Source organism: Hemitrygon akajei, chromosome 23, assembly GCF_048418815.1.
Source record: "Hemitrygon akajei chromosome 23, sHemAka1.3, whole genome shotgun sequence".
Classification (NCBI taxonomy): Eukaryota; Metazoa; Chordata; class Chondrichthyes; order Myliobatiformes; family Dasyatidae; genus Hemitrygon; species Hemitrygon akajei.
Window position 1 is genome coordinate 19,418,146 of NC_133146.1, and position 17,166 is coordinate 19,435,311.

Genomic DNA, 17,166 nt, shown 5'->3' on the forward strand with positions numbered 1-17,166 from the left:
CCCCCCCTCTCTCTCCCCCCCTCTCTCCCCCCCTCTCTCTGCCCCCCTCTCTCTCTCCCCCCCTCTCTCTCCCCCCCTCTCTCCCCCCCTCTCTCTCCCCCCCTCTCTCTCCCCCCCCTCTCTCTCCCCCCCCTCTCTCCCCCCCCTCTCCCCCCCCTCTCCCCCCCTCTCCCCCCCTCTCTCCCCCCCCCTCTCTCCCCCCCTCTCTCCCCCCCTCTCTCCCCCCCTCTCTCCCCCCCCTCTCTCCCCCCCTCTCTCCCCCCCCTCTCTCCCCCCCCCCTCTCTCCCCCCCCCCTCTCTCCCCCCCCTCTCTCTCCCCCCCCTCTCTCTCCCCCCCCTCTCTCTCCCCCCCCCTCTCTTCCCCTCCCCCCTTCCCCCTCTCATTACCCCCTTCCTTCTCTCTGGACCCTTTCTGGGTCCACCTCCCCCAGTCATACCCTTGCGCTTTGGCGCAGTTCCATTGCTTCCCTGGTGAATGGTGTTTTTGTTTGTTCTCAGGAGGTTTGGAGACGAAGGACAAAGCGACGTACGCGGGTAAGTGGCTAGAGCCAGCGCAGTCCATGCCGGTGGGCCCCGGTGACTGGATGGGTGGGAATTAGTAATCCATGGAATGGAAGACAACCGCATCCCAACAGAAGGTTGTTTCGCTCTTCGTGCCCCTGCTGTCAGATCAGCCAAGTCCCTGCCCCCCCTTGCATTTCCCTGTCTCAGCACCCACCCTTTGGAAAACTCCCCACCATCCCAGATCCTTGGTCCCTTACCCTTTACAACCTCCTCTCCCATCTGCAACCTCCTCCGCCTCACACTCCTTTGCTCCTCTCCCTCTCACACCCTCCTATTCCTCTCCCTCGCCTGTCTGACATTTATCCTCACCGCTCTCCCTCTCTGCTCCTACAAGCCCTCTTCCCTCCACGTTCTCCCCCACTCCCCGGTCTGCAGTCCTCTCACGGATACCCCTTCCACAACAGAGATCCGCTCGGATGAGGAGATGGACGCTCTCCCCGCCTGTGTTCTGCTGTCGCTGCTGTACGTGGTGGAAGTGGCTGCTGGGACTCCTGCTGGCCTGGTTGTTCCTGCTGGGGCTGCTCTTTGCCTCATCGCTCTGTGTGAGTGATGGGGGGAGTGAGGGAGAGTGGGGGAGGGAGGAAGAAGATTGAAGGAGGAAGGAAAGGGGTTGGGATGCGGGGAGTGATTGAGGAGGGAGGGGAGTGGGAGAGGGAGAGGGAGTGAGGGGAGTGGGGAGAGGTTGGGGAGGGGAGTTGGGGAGAGGGAACGAGGGGAGTGGGGTGAGAGTGAGGGACAGGGTGGGGAAGGGAGGGGGGTGGAAGAAGGAGGTAGGGGAGAGGAGTGAGTGAGGGGTTGTGAGGGCAGTAGAGGGAGAAGGTGTGGGTGGAGAATGGGGTTGGGGGAGTGGGGTGGAGGGACACTGGGGAGAGGGAGGGAGGGGAGTGGGTAGGATGAGGCAGTGGGAGTGGAGGTTTGGGAAAGGTTCTGGTCGGGATTGGAGGAGGGGGGTTTCGGTATATCCTTACCCCAGCCAGGTCAGCAGCTGAGGCACAGGATGGAGGGGGTTGGGTGGGAGTGCACCCTCAGCTCAGGAACAACCCCTGAACTTAGTGGGTGACCCCACGCCACCCCCAGAGCTCTGTGTCCGGCCCCTGTGGACAGAGTGTGACCTCTGACCCTCTGGTTCCAGCGGAGGAGATGAGGAAGCTGAAGGAACGGGTCAGTCACCTGGAATCGCCGACCCACCCAGAAACTGACCAGCAAGCTCCGGCCTGAGGACATCCAGGCACAAATCTGGGAGAAGGTCTCGGCCAAGCTACAGTCCCCCGGAATATCAAGGTGAGACCCTACAACATTGCAACGGACAGAGGCCCAGAGGTCTCACTGGGATAGAAGATCAGGGAAGGTGGGCAGTGGGGAGGGAGAGGGGGGTGGTGGTGAGGAAAGCGAGGAGGGAGGGGAGGAGGAGGGAGGCAGGGGAAGATCATAGGGGGACGTGGTGGTGAGAGAGTAGCAGGGCGAGAGGGGAGGAATGAGGAAGGGTCATGGAGAGGGAGGGAGTGAGGGGGAATGAGATGGGTGAGTGAAAGGGAGGGAGAAGAAGGAAATGAGGAATGGAGAGGGAGGGATGAGGGATGGAGGGAGTGAGAGGGGAGAGTAGAAGGGAGGAGGGAGGGAGGGAATGAGAGGGGGGGAGTGAGAGTGAGGCGGGTGTGTGGAGGGAAAACAAAGGGAGGGGTGAGGAGGGAACGAGGGAGGGGAAGGAGTGAGGGAAGAGTGCAGCAGGTCCAGCTACTGCCTCACAGTCCAGAGACTGAGCTCTGGGGCTGTCAGTGCGGGAGTTTGTATGTTCTCTATGTGACCACGTCGGATTCCCTGGGGTCCTCTCATTTCCTCCCACATCCCAACAATGTGCAGGGTCAGTGGGCATTAATCAGCCGCTGAGTATTACCCCCCAGTGTGTAAGTGAGGGGTAGAATCTGGAGATGATGGGAGGTTATAGGGTAGTGGCAAATAAGGAATAGGCTCTCCTGAAGCTGATGGGCTGAGTGGCCTTTTTCTATGCTGTAATATGAGGTGGTGGGGGTGTGGAGGGAGGATGGGGAGGGGCAGTGGCTCTGTACAGAACCACCACAGTCTCCATCTGCTCCCCACCCTCTGGCCTTCTCAACGAGGGAGCCAGGCCTGGGGACTTGCTGTGGCCGGGCCCCTGGTGCTAGCCGTCAGTCTAGTTCTCAATCACCCTGCTGCCCGACGGGATGGCTGGGGCAGAGAGGTGCCCTGAGGTGGGAGGGTGGGGGTATAATCATCAGGTACATGCGGAGCTGACTCTCTGTTCCTCTAATTTCAGATTCGATACGAGGCCATCGAGGTGGGTCTGCAGGCCGCGGAACCACAGCTTGCGTTGCCTTGACAGTCCGGGGTTCCATATTAGTCCCCAAGCTCCCCCTCCGCAGGGCGATAGGGAGTCCTGATCACCGCCCCTCCCTGGGAATAGGGTAGGAGGGGTTGGAGGCTGTGTTAATGGCAGAGGGAGAGAAAAGTGGAGGAGAGAGAACAGTGGCAGATGAAGAGTATGGGAGAGAGGGTGAGGGAAAGGAAGAGGGGGTAGAGGGCAGGAAAGCAGAGAGAGAGAGGGGGGAACACAGACAGAGGCAGGAAGGTGGGGAAGAGAGGGGGGGAAATTGGGGAGAGGGAAAAGAAGAAGAGCCCTCCCATTTCAGCGATGTACCCTGTCCAGTGTAAGTGCCCAGGCAATCACTGGGTGAGCTGGGGCGTGGGCACTACGTGAGCTGGGGCGTGGGCACTACGTGAGCTGTGTGCTGTCTGTTGGGTGACAGGTCCTTTTCCTGATCAGCTGGGATTGGTGAGGGAGATGCTGGAATATTGGGGAGAGCAGGGGAAGAAGAGGGAGGAGTCTGCAGGGGATGCGTGAGACAGGGCTGGCTTCACATCGTCCAAGCAGGCTGTTGCTGACTAATCTCCAAATCCTACCATCCCTCATCCAGCTCTCCGTCCCCACGTCCCACAATCCACACTCCTCTCCCTCCCATAAGCCCCATAGCTCTTCCTTCACTCAAACCTATCCCAGCCCCACAGAGAGGGCTCCTTCCATTTCTCCGGGCATTCCAGGACACCACCTCATCTCTGTGAACATTTTTAATGAGTATTTATACCAATGCCACTTCGCAGTGAATGTGTCTAACTCTTCTCTCTGTCTGTTCATCATTTCACAGGGGTACCAGGGCTTAAAGGTGAGTCAGGAAACAGTCTGTTCTTAGTGGCATCCACTTTTTCTCCTCAGCCCACCCATCTCGCAACTGTCTCCTTAATCTCTACCTCTCCCTCCCTCCCTCCTTCTGTGTCTCATTTTCCGCTTGATATTCACCCTTCTGTCTCCTCCCCCCCCCCCCCCCCCCCATTCTGTATGAAATTTGTAGCCACTTCACTCTGTGTTGGTCTGCTCTATAACTCTGCTTGTTTGGTTGACAGGTGATGCCGGAGTCCCCGGAATACAAGGTATGGTTAAACGGCGAGACTGTAACTCGGGTTTGTTTGACTACCTGAAGGGGTTGCTCCTCGGGTTTCAGTTACACTTTGGCCTCTCTATATGGGGACCCAGTACGGAAGGGGCGGGTCACTTAAAGGATGTAACTGGCAGGCTTTTGCCTGGGCCTGGGTAAGATGGCCATTCAGGGGTCCAGGTGGCGGGCAGCTGGCGGGCTCTGCCAGGGCTGATTGCCTGCCCCTCTTCCGGGGATATGTTTGTGCCCGGTCGTCTTTGGAAGGGGAACATGCGGTCACAATGGGTACATTGGGAGATTTCTGGGAACGGTGGGCCGCCCAGGAAATTGACTGTTTTATAGACTGGCAATAATCACATTTTAATTTGAATGTGTTCACTGTCTTCTAAATACTTGATATTTGTAATCTTGTGTAAATAAACTTATGTAATTTTGTAAAAGAGCTGTACCTCAGTTTTATAGACCGCCCCTCCAATTGAGCCGCCTCTGGTGAGAGCGCATGGTAAAGAAGGATAAGATGGAGATGGTGAATGTTCTGGGATCAACTCCTCTCCACCTCCAACCTCCCCTCATCTCCCCCCTCCAACCCCTCTCTATATGTCCTCCTACAGACTCCAAGGCCAACTTTCCTCCAGTGCTTCCTCTGCCAAGCCCGTCTGTCCAATCCATCGCCCCCTTCATCACCATCTCTGAAGTGGTTCCGTTTATTATCAGAGAATGTATACAACCTGGCATACTTAGTCTTCACAGACATCCACAAAAACAGAAGAAGCCCAGCAGAACGAACGACGGAAAAACGCTAGAACCCCAAAGCCCTCTCTCCCTTGCCCCCTGTGGAGGCAGCAGCAAAGCATCAATCTCCCCCCCACCTATTTCAGCAAACCCGTCAGTACCCACCACCCCACCAAACACCAGCAAAGCCCCCAAAGAGAGACCGTGATCTGCAGCCAACAAAAACTATTGTTCACCCAACAGTTTGACATGCCACAAGGCTGTCTCTCACTGACAAGGGACCGACAGATGTCTCCTGTTTGACAGCGAAAGGAGAGACTGACGGTCTCTAATGGTGATACAGTCTGCCACGTCACTTTTTAATTCCGAGATTCCCAACCCGAGAATCGTCAGCAAACTCTCCCCACCATCCAGAGAGAGGGAGAGTGTGCAGTCGCTTAACTACAGAGACCTCCGTCCATACATCCAGCCTCACCTTTCCAACGGCATCTACCCAATCTTTCAAATATCACGATTGCCCTGCCCCTTCCCAGGTCACCAACACACTCTCCACAGAACCAATCCCAAGTGTGGACTGGATCTCACTGTGGATTCATGAACTCTCTCCATCATCCTCCCAGCGTTTATCGCACCTCCCCTCCTGGAAGGATTTGGACACTGCACTCCCCATCATCACCCCTCCAGGGCACCACAGGGCGTAGCCATTAGCACGGCGCTATTGCAGTCGGAGTTTGCAGTCGTAATCCTGGTGTCCTCTGTAAGGAGTTGGTATGTCCACTCCGTGGCATGCGAAGGCTTCCTCCCTCAGTCCAGAGACGTGTCCATTAGGAGGCCAATTGGTCATTGTAAATTGCCCTGTGATTAGGCCAGGGCTGCTAGTGGTGTGGCTCACAGGGCCAGAGGGGCTTATTCTCTAAATAAGTAAAAACCTAAAGAAACAAACAAATAAGAACTAAACCCCAAGCTGGAAATCTATCTACCCAAGGCTGGTGACACCCCTTGAGGCCTGACCCAGGTCTTCATTAACTCTCCTGAAGCATGTGAGAGGATGCATCTCCCCAGCAAGCTAACAGAAGACCGAGATGTGCTCCCACATGCCCTCACGGCTGCTCCTGACCGCTGGGGTCAGTGACAAGGAAACGTGGCTCACTCCCTGCAATCCCCAGTGCACCCACACCACCTCCACTGCCCCAGCTCGGTGTTCAAAGACTATAAGACATAGAAGCAGAATTAGGCCATTCGGCCTATTGAGTCTGCTCTTGGCTGAATTACTATCCCTCTCAACTCCATCCTCCTGCCTTCTCCCCGTAACCTTTGATGCTCTGATTAATCAAGCTCCTATCAACCTCCGCTCTAAATAGACTGGATGACTCGACCTCAACAGCCGTCCGTGACAATAAATTCCACAGACTCACTACCCCCTGACTGAAGGAATTCCTCCTCATCTGTTCTTAATGGCATTCCTCTATTCTGAGGCTGTGCCCTCCTATCCTAGACTCCCCCACTATAAGAAACATCCTCTCCACATCCCCTCTATCTATTCCGTTCAATGTTGGATATGTTTCAATGACGTTCCCCCTTATTCTTCTAAACTTGGGCGAGTACAGGCCAGAGTCACCTAATGCTCCTAATACATAACCCTTTCATTCCTGGAATCATTCTTGTGAAGCCTCCTCTGGGCCTTCTCTAATGTCAGTACATAAGCGGCTCGAAACAGACCGATGCTTTATAAAGCCTCAGCGTCACAACCTCACTTTTATATCCCAGTCTTCTCAGAATGATTGCTGACATTGTGTTTGCCTGCCTTTCCGCTGATCAACCTGCAGGGGATTGCGCACGAGGACTCGCAGATCGTTTTGCACCTCTGACTTCTGAAATGTCTTCCTGTTTAGAAAACAGTCTATGCCTTTATTCCATCAAACAAACTGCACGACCACACACTATATTCCATTTTGCCACCCGCTTTGTCCATTTTCCCAATCTCTCTAAGTCAATTCTGCAGACTCCCTGCTTCCTCCACTTCTCTCTATATTGTCCGCAAAGTTAGCCACGAAGCCGTCAATTCCATCATCCAAATCATTGTCATATACTGTGAAAAGAATCAGTTCCAACACTATCCCCTGAGGAACACCAGTAGTCACCAGCAGACGAGCAGAAAAGGTCCCCTTTATTCCCACTTTTTGCCTCATGCCAGTCAGCCAATCTTCTATCCATGCTAGTATCTTCCCTGTTAAATCCATGGATCTTATCTTATTAAGTAGCCTCATGTTTGGCACATTGTCAACCACCATCTGAAAAACACCCAGGACATCAGTCCCTAGAACAAGCACAGGGTGGGATCCCTGGCCTGCTGTGTATGCTCTGCTCTGACTACAGACGGTGCCAGGGTATAGGAGAGCTATCAACACACATCCTCCAGATCTACAGACGGGGAACCAATGTCTGCCCCTCTCAGGCCTTGAGCCCCTGCATCGTCGATCTTAGCCAGCTGTTGCTGTGACCCACCATGTTGTCCACATGACTGATGGAACATTTGGGACGCACCGAAGTCCTTGTCTCTATGACGGGAGCACACAGGTGAATGGGAAGACCAATCTATGGAGGGGAAACAAGACCCTTCATGAGGTCACCTTCACCACCTACCCCATCTGAGGCTGAGTCTGTAGGCCCTGATTGCACTCTTTGCCTACAGACCTGACATGGAAATGAGTCCTCCTCAATAGTGGAGGAGGAAAAGGACATCCACCCTCACCTCCTCTCTGCATCCCCAACCCTTCTTCTCATGTCCAGCCTCCCTCCCCTTGGTTGTGAATGTCCCCTGCCCTTACTGGGTACCGGGCAATAGAGATGACATTCACAGCTGCTCTGAGGGAGGTGTGTAAAACATCCCCATCCTCTGGACTCTGAATCCCTTCAATGTCTCTTCGCAGGTCTGCCAGGTCTGCATGGGATTTCTGGACAGGATGGGCAGAAAGGACAAAAAGGAAGTGCAGGTAGGGCTGTTTTTGACCATTGGAGGGACAGGAGGAACTGACCAATGGAGGGATATGGGTGTGGCTGACCAATGCATGGGCAGGGGAAACTGAAACTGACCAATGGACGGACAGAAGTAGGTGACCAATGGGGGGGGGGGGGGAGTAAGGAGAAACAGAAATAGCTGCCAATAGGGGAGGGTGAATAGGAATAGCTGACCAATCAAGGGATGACAGCAATACCAATACACAGAGGAATAGGAACAAATGACCAATGGAGGAATGGTAATAACCGACCAATGGAGTGACAGGAGTAGGTGACCAATGGAGTGAGGGAGCTGTTACTGACTAATGGAAATACAGCAGGAATACTGACCAATAGAGGGTTAAGAGTAATTGGCCAATGGAGAGACAGCAATGTTACTGACCAATGGAGGGGTAAGAGTAATTGGCCAATGGAGAGACAGCAATGTTACTGACCAATGGAAGGATAAGAGTAATTGGGGAGAGACAGCAATGTTACTGACCAATGGAGGGATAAGAGTAATTGACCAATGGAGGGACAGAGATGTTACTGACCAATGAATGATCAAGGAATTATTTGAACAGTGCAAATGTGCAGATGTTGAGATCTAAATTAAAAATGGGAAGACTGGATGGGCAGCATCTGTGGAGAGAAGAATGTATTTCATCAGGATGCTTTCCAGTTTTTATCACAGTTTCTTGTGTAATTTCAGGAGAGCACGGAGAGAAGGGAGCGAGAGGTCCTCCAGGTGATTCTGGGATCACTATGAAGGGCGAGAAGGGAGAGAGAGGTGAGGAGTATTTCCTGTTGCTGACCGTTCCGTCTGCTTTGCTTCATTGCCCAGATGCTGGACCTATTCCACTCAACAGACCCGTGTGTTGGGCTCTGGCTGTTGTGTGGTGTTGAATCAGACTTTAAAAGTTTCTTCTCTTCCCTTCCCAGGGGACGTAGGTCCACCAGGACACCCAGGAATGAAAGGTAGGGTGAGCAGGGGGCTTGTGGTGGCTGAGGCCAGAGTGACGATGGGGTGAATGGCCTCACTCTGTGCAAGAAACAGGTGATCTTGAAAATAAAAACTGAAAATGCTGGAAACGCTCAGCAGGTCGGGCAGAGCCCATGGGGAGAGAAGTAGGGTCGATGTTTGAGGTCAAAGTCCCCTCATCAGAACAGGAAAAGGGAGATCCATTGAATTTTGCAGAGAGAATGAGGGATGGAGGGAGAGGTAGGGAATGTGTTTAAGGTGAGGCCAGGTCTGCACGGCGCATAAGATGCCCAGTGAAGATACACTCATGGAGAATCTCTGAGCAGAGGGAGGAATGGCTAGTGGTGCATCTGCATTGGGAGATGGATGGGAATGGGTGTGGGACTTGGGTGATGTGGTAGAGGGAGGGGTGAAGAGTTGAGGATTGAGTGAGGGTTGTGTTGGGGTTAGAGGGTGGGGTTGGGTGAGGGGCTTATGTAATGGGTTAGAGGGTGGTGCAGCAGGTTGTCTGATGGAATGGAGGGCTGGGGTGAGGAGGTTAAGGTTCAATGGTGGGCAGAGGGTGGGGTGAGGAGATTGGGGTTGGGTTTTGGCGTAGAGGGTAGTGACTGGTGTGCAAGAATACCCAGGGCCCACGGAACAACACATTTCAGTCTCTCACCAACAATGTAGTGACCTACCATGACTTTTCATCATACTCCACCAGCCATTTCCTTGCCCCTTTGTTTCCCCCGAAACTTCTCATAAAACATTGTCCCGCTTAACACAGTATCTTCATAAATTCCACTGGGATTTCGGGAGGCACCTCTGCCCTCAGAAGTGAAGAAAATGTGGAACTCACTCCACATGGGGTAGTTGGAACACAGAGGCTGAGGGCACTTTGATGCAAATTGGGACCAGGCTAATCAGGGAGGGGGAGTGTGGGAGGCGTTGTTGACTGATGGGGAGGGGAGAGTATGGGAGGTGCTGTTGGCTGATCAGGGAGGGGAGAGTGTAGGAGGGGCTGTTGGCTGATCAGGGAGGGGAGAGTGTGGGAGGGGCTGTTGACTGATGGGGAGGGGAGAGTGTAGGAGGGGCTGTTGACTGATCAGGGAGGGGAGAGTGTGGGAGGGGCTGTTGACTGATGGGGAGGGGAGAGTTTGGGAGGGACTGTTGACTGATGGGGAGGGGAGAGTTTGGGAGGAGCTACAGGCTGATGAGGGAGGGGAGAGTCTACCAGCATATGGAAGAGTTGGAGATAATGAATATGCAACTGCATAATTTGTCATAATTCCCCCGGAATGATATGTCACTCATTGCGGTCTAGTCCCGCCAGAAGATGGAAAGCACCCAGATCAGCCGCCAGTCTGGGTGTGTCCCCAAACACTGTGACCCATCACTTCATTCCTTCTCTCTTCCTGCAGGTGCAATGGGACAACTAGGTGCTCCTGGCCATCAAGGTAAGTTACAATCCTGTACCGACGTCTGTTGTAAAAGCACTGTCCAAGCCTGCCTTTTGGTATCACAATGAGAATCAGGTTTATCATCACTGACATACACCATGAAATTTGTTGTTTTGCAGCATTACTATAAATTAAATTACTATAAATTAAATTAAGAATGTATAAAATAAATAAATACTGCAAAGAGAGAGCAAATGCTGTTATGTTCATGGGCAGTTCAAACATCTGATGGTGGAGGGGAAGAATCTGTTCTTAAAACATTGAGTGTGTGTCTACAGGCTCCTGTACCTTCTCTTTGATACTTGGAAAGAGGAGAAGGCATGCCTTGGGTGGTGAGGGTCTTTACTGACGGATGCCACCTTTTTGAGGCATCACCTTTTGAAGGTGTCCTCGATGCTGGCGAGGCGAGTACCCGTGATGGAGCTGGCGGAGTTTACAGACCTCTGCAGCTTCTTCCAGTCTCCAAACCAGATGGTGATGCAAAACCTGTCAGGATACTCTCCAGACTGCAGTTGTAGAAATGTGTTAGAGTCTTTGGTGATGTACCAAATCTCCTCAAACTCATGTGCCTTCTTCTTAATTGCATCAGTCCCTGAGGTCCCATATGTGGGACCCATGCCATACTGGCAAAGGTGAATAATCACCTTGTTGTCTTTCTCCAGGTTCTCCCGGACCATCCGGCTTCAAGGGTGATTCTGGAGCTCCAGGTCCTAAAGGTAAGCACTCGGGGTTGTCCAACCAGGAGTCAGCCTGGCTCAGGGATTGCTCAGATTGGGTGCAGAAATGGCTGTTCAGCCCATCCAGATGGTGTTAGTGGTCATCCTCTATTCGAGTCATTCCCTGTCTCATTTCACCAAGGGAATGAGATCCACTTTCCCACCACACTGTGAAGATGTTCCTGCTGCTTCCCCTGTTGGACTTCTTGCTCACTCTGGTTACCCTCTTCCCCACAGGAGAAAACAGTCTCTCTGTCTCTGTCCCACCAAACCCTTCCGTTGTGGTAGAAACCTCCATCAAGTCCCACTCAGCTCCCTCCTCAAGAGCCAGGGCTCAGAGAGTCTCAAAGTTAGGGGTTGGTTATGTTCAGTCCGAGGTGGCAAATGTGCAGAATTCTCTTTCTGGGGCACAGTGCAGGCTCAGTCACGGAGTTCATCCAGAAGGAAGACTTTGGATAGATTTCTGGATATTGATGCAATCAAAGGGTATGGGAGAGTGTTAGGATAGATCTTGATGATGGACAGAGCAGGTTCAAGATGCAGAATGGCCTTCTCTTGCTCCTTTCTCTTAAGTTTTATGAATGAGAAACATACGAGGGGTGATTGATAAGTTTGTGGCCTAAGGTAGGAGGAGTCAATTTTAGAAAACCTAGCACATTTATTTTTCAACATAGTCCCCTCCTACATTTACACATTTAGTCCAGCGGTCGTGGAGCATACGGATCTTGGACCTCCAGAAAGTGTCCACAGATGGGTGATTGATAAGTTTTTGGCCTAAGGTAGAAGGAGATGAGTTATTAACTTCAGACTTTCTGCACAATCACTCAAAGAGTTGACCTGCACATGCATGTAATGAGAGCTGTATAACTCACCTCCTTCTACCTTAGTTCACAAACTTATCAATCACCCCTGCTGTGGACACTTTCTGGAGGTCCAAGATCCATATGCTCCACAACCGCTGGACTAAGTGTGTAAATGTAGGAGGGGACTATGTTGAAAAATAAGTGCACTAGGTTTTCTAAAATTGACTCCTTCTACCTTAGGCCATGAACATATCAATCACCCCTAGTAAGCGACATCACAAAATGACTCCATCGGTGCTCGAATCGGAAAACCTTTGTGTGCTTCTGATTGGGTCCCAGCAACAGGGCTGCCCCAGTTTTGGGCCCCACAACTGGAATGGGTGTCCAGGACTTGGAGTGTGGAGGAGGCTACCTGGAACAGTCCCAGCAGTGGAGGACTTCATCAGCAGGGTAGGGAGCCCAGGGTGAATGACCTCACAGCAGAGGTGAAGGAGAGCTGTTTTCACAGAGAGAACAAGGAGGAACCATCCCCAGTTGTGTCAAGGAGGATGTAGAATGGAGAGGATGTTTGCTATAGTCTAGAACCAAAGGCACAGCCTCAGAATACAAGGGAGTCACTTGAAAACAGAGATTTGGAAGAATTTCTCTAGCCAGAAGATGTGGAATTTATTGCCGAGGACAGCTGTGGAGGTCATGTCGTTGGGTGTATTTAAAGCGGATGTTGATAGGTTCTTGATTGGGAAGGATGTTATGGGAAGCAGGCAGAAGAATTGTGTTGAGAGGGATAATAAATCAGCCATGATGGAATGGCGGAGTGAACTCGTTGGGTCCAATGGCCTAATTCTACTCATATGTCTTAAGGTCTTATGGAGTGGAGGCCCAGCAAAGCAGAGGAGAATGTTGCCAAAGCAAGTCACTGTGACTGGGAGCTCACAAGTGAACCTTAAAACGGGAAGGAAAGTGAGGAAAGGGTGGGCTCTCTCGGAGGACAACCTCTCTATTGACGAAGTTCTGTAATCACAATGTCTCTTTCCTTCTCTTCCAGGTGACAGAGGACCAAGTGGCTCTCCTGGATCCAAAGGTAAACTTTCCACCTCATCAGTTCCTGCAAGGCCTCAGTGCTGAGTGCAGGTGAATCTCCGTAGGTTGTTGCTGGCTTCATCTCTTCCTCCTTGTTTCAGGTGACACAGGAGAACAAGGACCTCGCGGGGCACAGGGTGAGTCTCTGGTCCTTTTTGAAGTATGGTCCATTTCATGGTGCAGCCAGCATTAGCTCGGGTAGCTTTGAGGCTGAAGATATGGGTGGGGGTGGCCTCTCCTGGACGCACTCTGGCTTCTGTCTTTGGGAACATGCTGAACCCTGGAGAACTATCAGAAGCTAATGGCCGCACTGAGAGTTAATAGCACCCAACTTTGTCACGTCACATCCAGAACACGAGGCAATTCAGCCTGTGGGTCCATGCTGTCCTGTAGTAACATCCCGTTGCTCCTCTCTTTTGCTTTGTTCCCATGGCCCCTCCAAATTAATTACAACTGCACCCTGAAGTCATTGAGTTCCAGACCAGCAACAGCCTCTGTGCAAGTTTACCCTCTCTCTCCCATTCTCCCCCATGGCCCTGCCCTTGCTGTTCTGGTTCTTGACTACTAGCCACTGGGAACAGCTTGGCTCTCTCCCCAATTCTAAACCCACCATGATCTCGTCCACTTGCATCAAATCTCCTGCTCTCTAGAATTTCTCTGTCTCCTCCCACCTAATCCTGGAGCTGAGGCCCCCTCCCTTTCCTGGGACCCCAGCACAGTCCCTCAGCACCCTCCACATGAAGGATGAAGGGGAGGTAGTGTTCCATCCTTGGCCAGCTGACACGTTCCACCATATTTATGGATCCCAGCACTTACCAGGACCTTTTGCGTTGTACGACCCTCCCCTTCTGTGCAAAACAGTACCAATCTAAGATGTTAGAACACTCAGCAGGTCAGTCAGCGTCTGTGGAGAAAGAACCTGATGGGTTAACTCTGTCTCTTTCCTTACAGATGATGCCTGACTTGCTAAATATCCCTCTCTGTACTCCCTTTCCACTGCCTGACCCTGAAGGCATGGAGCTTAAATCCCAGAGACATAGTCCCTACAGAAAGGTGAAAGGGGAGGAGAAGATTTGACCAGTGATGATGTGACACTGAGTACAGCGCAGTACAGGCCTTTCAGCCCACAATGTTATGCCGACCTTTTAACCTAGTTCAAGATCAATCTAATCATTTTCCCATGTAGCGCTCCAATTTCCTATTGTCCATGTAGTTAAGAGTCTCTTAAATCTCCCTAATGTATCTGCCTCTACCACCACCTCTGGCAGTGTGTTCCATGCACCCACCACTCTGAGTAAAAAAAAACTACCTCTGCCATCATCCTATATTTTCCTCCAGTCCCCTTAAAATTATGCCCTCTCATATTAGCCATTTCCATCCTGGGAAACAACTCTCTGCTGTGCTCTCTCCCCCCCACCCCCATGCCTCTTATTATGTTGTACACACACCTCTATCACATCACTTTGAACAGGGCCACCATCCCGGTCAATTTATTCTGCAAAAACCATTGGCTTCTATCATTGGTGGTTTGGAATCTACTGCAACACTCTCTCTGCCAATCAGAATGTAAGCAGGGCCCATGTTGCTTGATTGACTGAACTGAATCATCCAATCAGCAGCCGGGCCGTGTTTCCGTAGCTGCCAGTGATGGACGGTATGGAGAGCCATCACTGGCACCTCAACTTCCCTCCGTATGAGAGAAGGATGTTTACCTGCTGGAGGGAGAGTGGAAGGAAGAGATGATCAGGCCCACCCCGGGGCCTGGATCCTGTTCTGAAGGAAGGCAGGGCTGACCAGGGTATTGCAACATGAACAAAGTCACCAGAGAGACACTGAAAGTAGTTTAATTGAACAAAAACGAGCAGCAGGCATCATATTGAGACATTTTTGGAGGAAGAGGCCTACTTGGCCCAATATTAGGTGACATCTTATATGCTAAAGATCAAAGGACAATTCTATAGTTACAATGTATCTACAGTGCTTCCTTTGAATTACATATAACTTTCACACCTCATTCTCCACACCCACACTCCAGACACCCAAAATGAATGTTAATCAGCATCGTCTGCTTTTCAATTACCTGGCATCCACATGAAACTATTATCCATGTTCAGGTGGAAAGATTGGTTGCTGAAGCTAATATTTTGCTCTATAACCTGACTCCAGAATACACCCAACTCAGGGCTGCTCCACACTAACCGTCCTTCTGTTACAGGTGAAAGTGGTCCTCGGGGACCGCCTGGGGCCACAGGAGAGCCTGGCCAGAAGGGTGAGTTACTTTGTCAACCTCCCACCCTACCCTCACACCACCTCCCAGGGATCCCAGACCTCGGTGGTCTCGGTGGGAGGGGCAGTGTCAAACCCCCTCCTGGGAGTGCTCTGACATTGGTGGTCATTAGAGGGAGGGAGAGCAAATGATGACCCTCTCCCCTCGTTATTCGTGGTTCAGGAGCCGAGCTGCTTGAACCTCTAGAATGGGCTGAGAGACCCAAACATCTGCGTACAGGGGGATCAAAGCCAGTTGGGTAGGGGAGTGGGAAGTGGGTGTGGAGTTGGGGGAGAGGGGTGGAATGAGTGGGGAGAGTTGGAGTGGGAAATGGGAATAGAGTTGGGGTGAGAGGTGGTGGGTGAAGAGGGGGTCACTGTGAGGGTCACCTTTGTCTGTACCCAGCTCAAACACTCTCTTCCCTCACTCAGGTACAACTGGTGCAGATGGAATCCGTGGTCCCCGAGGTACGAGGGCTCAGGACTGAGGGCAGAGGGTGTGGGGGTGGTGTGAGGGTAAGGGAGGATGTGGGGGTGCTGTGAAGGCAAGGGAGGGTGTGGGGGCGGGGTGAGGGAGGATTTGGGGGATTGTGAGAACAAGAGGGATGTGGGGGTACAGATAGCTAGAAGGGGCAGATCCAAGGGGATGGGGGAAGAACGGGGAGAGTGGGAAGAGCGGTGAAAGAATGGAGGATATCAATATTACTTGATGATGGGAAATTAAATCTCACACAGCATGATAACAGGCCCTTCAGCCCATACAGACCATACTAACCCATCTCCAAGCACTTGGCCCAGAGTCCTGGATACCAAACTGATCCCAGAGCTCATCCATACCCAGATCTCTACCCTCTCTACAGTGTGTCCTACCTCCACACATACTCTCCGCAGTGTGTCCCAGGGGTTCCCATGTTCTCCACAGACACCCATCCTGTCCAGACTGTGCCCACTTTGCCCACCCACTCCACAGTGTGTTCCACTTCCTCGTACTCTCTCTACCATGTCTCCCTCCACCCTCCCCACATTGTGTCCCCTCTCCCTTCACCCCCCACGTTGTGTCCCCCTCCCTCCACCCTCCCCACGTTGTGTCCCCTCTCCCTCCACCCCCCCACATTGTGTCCCCTCTCCCTCCACCCCCCCCACATTGTGTCCCCTCTCCCTTCACCCCCCACGTTGTGTCCCCTCTCCCTTCACCCCCCACGTTGTGTCCCCCTCCCTCCACCCCCCACGTTGTGTCCCCTCTCCCTCCACCCCCACCTTGTGCCCCCCTCCCTCCACCCTCTCAACTTTGTGTCCCTTTTTCCCCTCCACCCCCCCACATTGTGTCCCCTCTCCCTCCACCCCCCACTTTGCGTCCCCCTCCCTCCACCCTCTCAACTTTGTGTCCCTTTCCCCCCCATGCTCCCCACATTGTGTGTCCTCTTCCCCACCCTCACAACTTTGTGTCCCCCTCCCTCCACCCTCTCAACTTTGTGTCCCTTTTCCCCCCCCCCACCCTCCCCACATTGTGTGTCCTCTTCCCCACTCTCCCCACATTGTCTCCCAGGGGCCCCCTGCCCTCATGAAGGGTGAGGTTAGAAGTGTGGAAGGAGATCTGCTGGGATATCAGTTTGCACAAATGGGATTGATGCTGAGAGCCTAAACCCATGGCTAGGGTTTCCGAATGAGTGCTGACCGAGGTAAGGCAGTGGTGAGGGGAGTGGAACTTGGGAATTCTCTGCCAGGGAGACGTTTGTGGATTATTTTCAAGGGCAGATATGGAGAGATCTGGTGTGTGGGGAGCGGAAGTGTCTGGGGAACAGGAAGGAAACAGGAACCCAGACCATTTCGGTGAAGGACCCTCCTGCTCCTGACTGTGGGTCGCTCCATAATGAACACTTCCCACTAACTGCTGCTCTCATCCTCAGGTGAACAAGGACCTCGAGGGTTACCGGGAATGGCAGGAGACCCCGGAGTCCCTGGTGAGTATGGACTGTGCTGGGGGGAGTTGGGTGAAAGAGACCCCATGTGGGAGGGAGGAATGAGCCCTCCAGGGCACAGGCCCTTCGGCCCACTGAGATCATGCAGACCATCAGCCATCCATGTATATTGATGCCATTCCACTCTCTGTACATCCCC

At 52.6% G+C, this 17,166-nt stretch overlaps 1 protein-coding gene across 2 annotated transcripts in view; it reads left to right on the plus strand.

Annotated features, from left to right (window-relative positions):
- Nucleotides 1–973: 973 nt before the first annotated feature.
- Nucleotides 974–17,166, plus strand: part of LOC140715218 (uncharacterized) — a 51,725-nt gene continuing 35,532 nt past the window's right edge. For both annotated transcript variants that reach the window (XM_073027087.1, XM_073027089.1), the window contains exons 1-15: nt 974–1,106; nt 1,697–1,845; nt 2,858–2,878; nt 3,744–3,761; nt 4,000–4,026; nt 7,694–7,756; nt 8,473–8,550; nt 8,703–8,738; nt 10,146–10,181; nt 10,847–10,900; nt 12,749–12,784; nt 12,885–12,920; nt 14,999–15,052; nt 15,481–15,516; nt 16,956–17,009. In XM_073027087.1, coding sequence (XP_072883188.1) covers nt 8,526–8,550; nt 8,703–8,738; nt 10,146–10,181; nt 10,847–10,900; nt 12,749–12,784; nt 12,885–12,920; nt 14,999–15,052; nt 15,481–15,516; nt 16,956–17,009 — 367 coding nt within the window. In that variant the 5' untranslated portion in view covers nt 974–1,106; nt 1,697–1,845; nt 2,858–2,878; ... (2 more) ...; nt 7,694–7,756; nt 8,473–8,525. The remainder of the gene's footprint in view (nt 1,107–1,696; nt 1,846–2,857; nt 2,879–3,743; nt 3,762–3,999; nt 4,027–7,693; nt 7,757–8,472; nt 8,551–8,702; nt 8,739–10,145; nt 10,182–10,846; nt 10,901–12,748; nt 12,785–12,884; nt 12,921–14,998; nt 15,053–15,480; nt 15,517–16,955; nt 17,010–17,166) is intronic.